At 37.2% G+C, this 8,520-nt stretch overlaps 1 protein-coding gene across 1 annotated transcript; it reads left to right on the top strand.

Moving 5' to 3' along the window:
• Positions 1-654: 654 nt before the first annotated feature.
• Positions 655-1,636, top strand: LOC111518896. The gene is made up of 3 exons (XM_023177026.2): positions 655-1,025; positions 1,086-1,268; positions 1,329-1,636. Exons 1-3 carry the CDS (start codon positions 813-815, stop codon positions 1,548-1,550), a joined length of 618 nt encoding a protein of 205 aa, XP_023032794.2. The 5' UTR covers positions 655-812; the 3' UTR covers positions 1,551-1,636.
• Positions 1,637-8,520: the final 6,884 nt, after the last annotated feature.

Below are 8,520 nucleotides of genomic sequence, written 5' to 3'. Positions count from 1 at the left end.
CCCTCATAAATAAATAAAGCAGCCAAACACAATCAAAAACCAATGAAGCAGACCAGCAACCGCAAATGATAGGCGGAAGGGCAGAGGGGTATGAGCAACCGCACACACACACATACACAACATCCTCATCATCAGCGGCAACAGAAACAGTTTCCTCATCCTCATCCTCATCCTCGTCATCATCATCGTCCTTATTGTTGTCGTTGTCGTTGTAGTTGTCCGCTTTGTCGACGTCGTCGTGCCGTGTAATCCTTGCCTCTTGTTGACTTTATCTTCATTTGGGCCCTAATCGAAGCCATCAAGCTAAGACCTATTGAACCGGTAAACCATTCTCAGACAACCGAAAACGTTAACCATTATTTATATATTACAAATTTATATTCTATTCCAATTTTAAACGGGTAAAAGAAACCAAAAATTTCGGTTATCATTAAATATATTGAATTTATGTTCGATTTTAAAGGTGCCAAGGAACCTGCAAATTACTCAATGTTAATGCCAGTGTTGGTAAATTCCCCCTATTGCTCTAGTGTTGATAAATCACAAAAGAGAGTCAGATTTCAATTATTAGAAAGTTGAAATAAATTTGAGCTAAAAAAATTCAAATCGATATATCCATGACTTTTTCCGTCAAATCAAATTTAGCTATGAAGGTCATAGCTATTCAGTATTCAGTTGTTTTAGTTCAGTTTGTACTTACTGTGCTCCAAACTATATCGAAATTTTCAATATAAAATATAAGATTTCCTTTTACACATTACAAATAGTTTTTTGTAAATTTTTCAGGTTGTGATTTTACCATAACAAGCATAATGATGGGTTTACGTGAAAAATCATGCTATATAATGCAGCATTATTTCCATATATCGGCCATTAATTGTGATTCGAATGACATGTGGAAGTTGCCCGAACTAATATCCGGATTTGGGAAACTGCAAAAATATGTGGGAAGCTGCTCGGTTTGCACAGAGGATATGCTTCCATTTCACAGGTTTTGTCTCGCGCTCTATGGTATTGTGGGATTGGTAAGTGAGCCTCCTCTCTTGCGATAGGTATTTCGACTAATCTGATCGAATAATGTTCAGATCTTCCATATTATGCTATTTACGTCTATATATTACTACCACGATGAGAATGAATTATGGTCCGTCTTGCGTACGATAAAAAAATCGAATAATTGGAAAACATATTGCTTTGTTCGCCTTCGTCTTTTGATTAAATTTGTTGAGATTCAGTGCTGGATGATGCTCCTATATGCTGTGCTGAAGGTAAGTGAAGATCTGTCTCTCTCTCTATCCCCCTCGTTTCATATTTGACCTTTTGTGTAGGAGTCCCCAGACTATTTAGCACCATTCTTACTAATAAATGGTTTCGCTTTGGCTATAAACATTTACTCACAAATAATGAATTATGTCCTTCGCAAGCTCACATTGCGTTCCATATGCCATTTTATTCTGCTGCTGATGACTCAGTGTTTGGTGATCTGTGTCAAAGAATTATACACCAAGACTTTGAAGGGCAATGCGAGTTCCTGGTATGGAACTGAGTAAATCAAGAGAAGATCGTATGAAACTCAGTAAAACAAGAGGAGATTGGATTAGATCAGAAAAGCTTAAATAAAACAACCTCTAGCTAATGTCTTTTGTTTTCTTTTTCACTGTTATGGTAAGTAGTTGCCACTTGATATGGCACAGATGTCCAAACACAAAAAAAAAAGGAAAGGTTTTTGCCTTTCTCTTTTGGCATTTCCACAAATACACAAGAGGGCGGAATTTGTAGCAAAAAGTTTTACCAGTTTCTGTTTTCTGTTTAATTTAATTTGCTTTAGCATTTTAACTCGATTTTGCCTCATGAACGCTCGTTTAGCGCTAGGCGACAACTTTTTTAATTGCCAAGTGTGTTTGTATGTGCGTCGAGATAGGTTCTGTCATTCGCGTGGGTTGGTGGTGCTGGTCGTGGTGTGGGTGGTGGAGCGGTTTGGGTGTGTAATATGTTATCATTTGAATTAAAACTCGGCAAAAAGGCAAAACTCTGCAAATGAAAACCTACCACAAGTATTTTAAAAATACATAAACATAAATGCAGAGGCGGATCCTTAAAAGGTTAGTGAGGGGAATTTCTTTTCTCCTATAAAACTAGACGAATTTCGATATCAACGAGAGATTTTTTCTCTAAAATGCTCAATTTTCCCCACTAAAAGTTGAGATAGTTACGCCACTGCCTATATGTGTTTAGTCGGAATTGGGAATTTAGGTTTATGTTTATTTAATTTATCTTTATATAAACATTGTACATGCATTCAAAACTCTTTGTGGGGTGTAAAGCTTTTTATAGCAGAGTTTACATAACGAATGGAGCCTTATTGCGATAGTTTGTATTTACGAAGTGTAACACCTAAAATTTTAGAATGTATTTAAAAAACCTTTTTGAAAATTTGAAGCAAGTGTGATAAATAGATTCAAAGATTTAAGAATGCTGAAACTTAAAAGTGAAATAGATTCATTTGTAAGGATGCTGAAACTTGAAACGTGTTATTTCTCGAAATTCACAAAAGTCCATACAGTTTTCGTACAGGAACTGATTTATTTGGTTTTCTTATTTTGTATATTTACATGTATGTACATATCTTATTATGTAGGCGATTTCAACTCAGTTTTGTCGTAATATTTTAAAAGTATCGTATTCTATATAATGAATAATCCAATTTTCACTGGCTTTTAAATTTATAATCTTTTTAATTTCCGATACTTTTTAAGAAGACTAGTGATAACAGCAGAATCTGTTTTGATAAATAAAACACCAATGATCAATGTAAAATAATTCTTGAAAAAATTGTTAAAATTACGAGTTTCTGTTGCTTTCAGATGTACATACATATGTATGCTATATTCCCTTAAATATCGACTAAAAAACTAGCGAAAAATCTTCGAAGTGTTTGCTATCAAACTGAGACAAAACTTTCGAAAATCGTTTAGAAACTGAGGTAAATATAGTCAAAGAATCTTAAAAAATTATGTGAATGTGTAATTTTGCCAATTTTAAACAGATTTACAAAATTCATGTCTGGACTTTTAATTTGTAATCTTTGATCAACTTGGTGGACCCCAATACCATGATATCGGATTCGGCGAAGAGATCTAGTTATCTAGTTTCTTTCTGGTCGAATTTTTATTTAACACTTAGACATGCCCATAGTCTAGTCTAGTCTTCAAGTGAAAAGGATTTCAGATTCAATTTTATATTTGAGTTAATAAGTAGAAAAAAAGAAACACATACATATGTAGGTACATTTGGGTCTAATAACGTCTTCTGGTGGTATGAGTTTGGTCATTGATGAATTTTGTTGGCACCAAATTTGGGTAGTCTTTTATATTTCGGTCTTGAACGTTTTGCATCATTTGACTTAATGAACCTTAAAGACAATAAAACGCTTAAGCACACTGTCTTGACACGCCTACGCTACACACACCCGCACACACACACACCCGCACACACTCTCACACACACACACATTGTGTCAACGTCAAACGTCTTCTGGTGGCACTTCCGTTTGGCCTGCCATCTCATTCTCTCTTCAGCATTTTGCTCTTTCTGGTCTTGGTGCCTTTTTGCAACTTTTTCTGTACTCGCGTCATAATTTCTATGAATTTTATACACTTTGATAAGCATTCCATTGGCATGCGAGTCACGTTCGCAGTGCTTGCTGCCACGCCCTGAGCTAAGACCAGCCCCCCAAAAGGCCCTCTCCCCCAACTTCACAGCAGTTGCCATAAACCCCCACACATTTCCGATCCCCTCTTAGTGTTTGTGTTGTGAACTTTTGGCGTCATTCATGTAAATCAGGCCAGCGACAATTAAAAGCGCCAAGCACGACAATACTTAGAGCTAATGGACACAGACCTGAGACAGGGACACAGAGACAGAGAGAGGGAAAGAGACAGAGAGATCATGACTGAATGTGAACGGTGATGGAGCAAGGTGTTTAGAGATGGCAAAGAAATGGGTGGCACGGGGCATATTGGTGACGTCTCGTGGCCAAGCCTTTGGCGCTTCCGTTGCCATTTCCGCTCGTTTGTCGAAAAGTGTAAACAATTAAATTTTAATTACAATTCGCATCGTTTGACAAGGAAAGTGGTAACTTGGACATCAACATGGACATGTCACAGCGTTAAGTGGGCGTGGCATGCAACTTTTTTCAACTTGACAAACTCATTAGACGGACGAGAGAAAGAGAAGCCTAAGTAAAGTAAACCAAATGAAACCAAACCAACAGACCTCACTTCCGGCCACGGCCTCAACCTCTATGTATGTATGTATGTGCTTTTGGTTTAATTTATGGGGCACCTACGCTCCAGACTCATGTCTAACTCTCTCTCTCTCTCTCTCTCTCTCAGTCTAGGACTTTCACGTCTTATGGCCAAAGTGCTTGTAAATTAAACTCCTGACAGTTAATAGAAAACCGAAAGCCTCTCATTTGGCACATTTGTGGTATAGGTTTTTATAAACTTCATGCGGTTTGATGGATTGCCAGCTTAGTTTTAGCCAGTTAACTGCCAAGAGTCGACAATTTATGCACACACACACACACACACGCTCAGAAAAGGTGTTGAGAGCCATAAAAAAGCACAAAAACACACACAGGCACACACAATCTCACACAGGTTAAAGAAGAGGGGAATCCTAATGCCCTTTAAAATGATGGGTCACGTTAAGGCAAAAGTGTGAATATGATTTGTTTGCTGATGGTTTCAATGAGAGGAGAAAACAGAACGAGCAGGATATGTTATAAGAATGTTAATGACAGTCCATTTAAGGGGGGGAGGAGGCTACAATTAAAACTTGTATCAATTTTTTGCAAGAAAGGAAAAGTTATATTCCCTATTAACATATTCTACCTACTGACGATTGTGAATATGGGAGATAAAGCATTCTTATCTCTTATTTGGGAGATAAAGCATTCCAAAGTAGAACAAAATTTGATCTTAAATTTTATAAAAATTGAAAAATAATGCAAATTTACTGTGCAAATATGTGGAATGAAGTTGTTAGTGCAAGATAACGAAACTTTTGGCCGGCATCTAAATTTAAACTGTGTATAGAACTTGTCAACATTTTTGGCTAATCTGAAATGTCGTCGGCTGGCATATAGGACATGTCATGAGACCTATGAGATCCAAAAGTCCAGAGACCAGAACCTTGTAATCGGTAACAGCAGCAGCAGCAGCAGCAGCATCAGGAAGAAAAGGATGACACCACTGATGAGGACTGACAGCGTTCCTGACAATGCCGCTGCTTCTAGTCCTGCTGCTGCTGACCCAGTTTATGTCAAAAGTTATGGCATAAGCCGCCATCTCCATGCAGCGACAAGTGACTAGTAAGCTGGGGGAGGGGGAGGCGATGGGCCGAAATGGGTAACATGGAACGGTAGTTGCAACACATTTCCTGTTGCCAACATGCAGACATGTTGGCGTTACCGACTCTAGCTAGTACCTACATATTACGTAGGAAGGAGTCCAGGAAGAAATCCATCAGGATTTGCTGTGGCCTAACTCATTGCTCCAGTGAGATATGGCATACACAGAGGAACAAAGAGGGTGGAGAGGATGAGAAGGATGGAGAGTGAGAGAGAGAGAGTGAGATACACGTTGACTCAGAGATGCTCATCGATGTTTATTTGCTGCCACTAAACTTCGATAACAATAAAATATGATTTTTGCCTTCTACGTAAACACAAGGGCAAAAACACAAACACACAAATAAAAAGGACACACACACACACACACAGAAAGACACACTTATATACACACAACCAAAAAGAAATTAAGGAACTGGCCAAAATCTTCGTTTCCTTAAAAAAAAAAACAAGGAGAAAGGGGAAAAAGAGACCAAGTCAGAAAGTAAAGATTTTAGGGGAAAAAGCAAATAACAATAACGAACCAGAAAAACATACGAATAAGAAATTACTCTTTCGAAACGGCACGCAAAAGAGAGTAACTGTAAATAGATGGGGAGGCAAATATAAACAGGAAAGCAGAGAAAAGAAGAAGCAAAAGGGCTAATAGCAAACACATCTAACACATAAAGGAAAACTCAAAAGTATCTTTAACATCTTATCCGAAAGATAGTGGCAAAAGATTTATACATATATACATACATATATAAAAGAAAACCCGAGAAAATGCCTAGAAAACCTTCTTGAAAAATGAAAGAAAAGCCAGCAAAGAAAGAAAACGTGATAAAAAGAAAGTTAGATCTAGAAGCTGAGAAAAAAAGCAGATTAAAATAAAAGTTTGGAACTATGAAAAAATAATTGAAGTAAAATGGAATAAAGAAGAATTGAATCAACAGGAATGAAATGAAAAGAAATTAAAAGAAGGGAAACAATAATACAGAGATAATTGAAGAATGTAGAGAAGACTATCTAAAAATAATGGAAAAAAACAGATATTCAATAATTAAAAGAAAAGAAACGAACAAGAATGAAGAATTTAAGTAATGAAATGGGAAATGTATAAGAAATCTAAAGATAAAAGAAATAAAATGGAATGGAAAGTAGTTAAATATAAAGAAATAGAAATAGGAAAAATAGAATACAGAGAAAAATATTGGGTTAAAGATTAACTAAAAACTTTTAAGTAATAAATAATGATATTTAAAACTTGGATTAATCAAATGAAAAGGTATTCATTCAATAAAAGAATAGAAACGAATAAGAATGAAAAATGGAAGAAAATGGAGTGGATATGTATTATATAAGAAAACTAAGAGATCTAAAAGAAATGGAATGGAATGGTGTAGATTAATGGAATGGAGAGGAATTGAATAGCGGGAGGAATAGAATGGATATCATGCAAGATATAACTGGAATTAACTTTGATATAACGCACAATACCTACTAGTAAAAAAAAGTGAGGAATGCAATAAAAAGAAAAATCATTTAAGATATAACTTAAACTACCTTTTTAAAACATTTACCCCACAAAATAAATATAAAACGACAAATTAAACTCTTTGAGAATAAAAAGTGAAAGCATTCGATTCAGATTGCAACCGAATCGATGGTAATTCCGAGTTCAGTTCATGACTCTCACTTATAGATTGCGGATCCAATTGCTGTTGCTATCTTTGTTCCTTTTTTTGTTCTTTTTCGTGTTCCGGATTCATGTCAAAGTTATCATACCTTTTCCCCGATGAGTGAAGATATTACACAAAAATGTATTACACAAAAAATGTGTGGATGTTGGAGAGAGAGAGAGAGAGAGAGGATGGGGCGGAGGGGTGAAGAGAGAAAAAAACGACAGACGTGACAAAAATGCTTAAGTGAAAAGTTACGAACGTCGGTGACGGTAGCGGAAATCGCTTTTCCTTTTTTCCCCCCACATCTCTCTTCTTTTTTTTTTGGTTTTTTGAGGGTATCTGTTTTTTTTTCTTTTTTTTTTGCTCTTTTCTCATTTGTGTGTGTGTTGTGTGTCGTTGGTTGGTTTTCTTCGTGTCTCTTCCTCCTGCTCATCCATTCGCATTGGGCTCACTCACAATTTTTGTTTGTTGTTACCCCGCAAAAGTTTTTCGCGCATTTCGGTTTTCGTTTAGGTTTTTCCATGTTGTGCATGTACATATATGGGTGAGTGTGTTTTCCTGCTGTTTTTTTTCTTTTCGGGTTCCCTTTTCGTTTCTTTTTCTTCCTTCATCTGGCTTGTTTTGCTGCTTAATATTTTCTTGTTTACGCTTTTGTATATGGCGGGTCTGTTGTTTATCATGCTGCTGCCGCCAATGTTCCCTCAAACAAAAAAAAGGATGCGAATCCTTCTAGCTAGCATCGAGCAGACGTTGCCCCGTTGTCTTGTTGGGTCGCTGTCGCTTTCTGTCTCTTTCGGCTTTTACCGCTGTCAAACTTTTCACGCACGCCTGCAGCCGGCAAGCGATTTCCCGGCTTTCCCTTGGCAACTGGCACGGGTTGAAGTCGATGCGCACCAAATCGATTTCCGCTTCATTACGCTGCCAACGCTTCTGGGGTCCACGACTGAGTGTGGAGGAGGACTCTCCGCTCTCCCCTGCTCTCTCCCTCTGCGTACATATGGAGTAAGCAGCCCAAGCACTTCAAATCGTATCAATCATCTTTCAAAAACACTTTACGCACAGGACGAGACAACAAAAGCAAGAGGAATGTGTGCCAGTGAGTGTGTGGCAACATTTTACCGCCCCAAACACAATAACAACTCATATGTCAGAGAGACATAAGACACACACACACACACACATAGAGACACAAACAAGACTCTGCGAAATTGTTTGTTTGTTTATTTGCTTTGCATGCCATGCTCCCCTCTTACCCCTAAAGACCATTGTCTGTCACATATCTATATATGTATATATATATGTATATATAAACGTATGTGTGTGTGTTTTTTTTGGCCCGCTTTCGTGTCATTTTTCAAGTTTACACAAAATATTTCAAGTGTTTGATGTCTTTCGCACCCAAGAGGCATAAATTTTCTCTTTTTGGAATATCTCCAGATGCTC

This window comes from Drosophila willistoni (assembly GCF_018902025.1).
Source record: "Drosophila willistoni isolate 14030-0811.24 chromosome XL unlocalized genomic scaffold, UCI_dwil_1.1 Seg142, whole genome shotgun sequence".
NCBI classification, from domain to species: Eukaryota; Metazoa; Arthropoda; class Insecta; order Diptera; family Drosophilidae; genus Drosophila; species Drosophila willistoni.
This window is presented reverse-complemented; position numbering and strand designations above follow the sequence as displayed.

Coding starts and splice junctions, on each gene's coding strand:
- LOC111518896 (XM_023177026.2), top strand. CDS start 813: ATGATGGGTTTACGTGAAAAATCATGCTATATAATGCAGCATTATTTC. Junction 1,026..1,085: donor TCTATGGTATTGTGGGATTG/GTAAGTGAGCCT, acceptor AATAATGTTCAG/ATCTTCCATATTATGCTATT. Junction 1,269..1,328: donor TCCTATATGCTGTGCTGAAG/GTAAGTGAAGAT, acceptor CCTTTTGTGTAG/GAGTCCCCAGACTATTTAGC.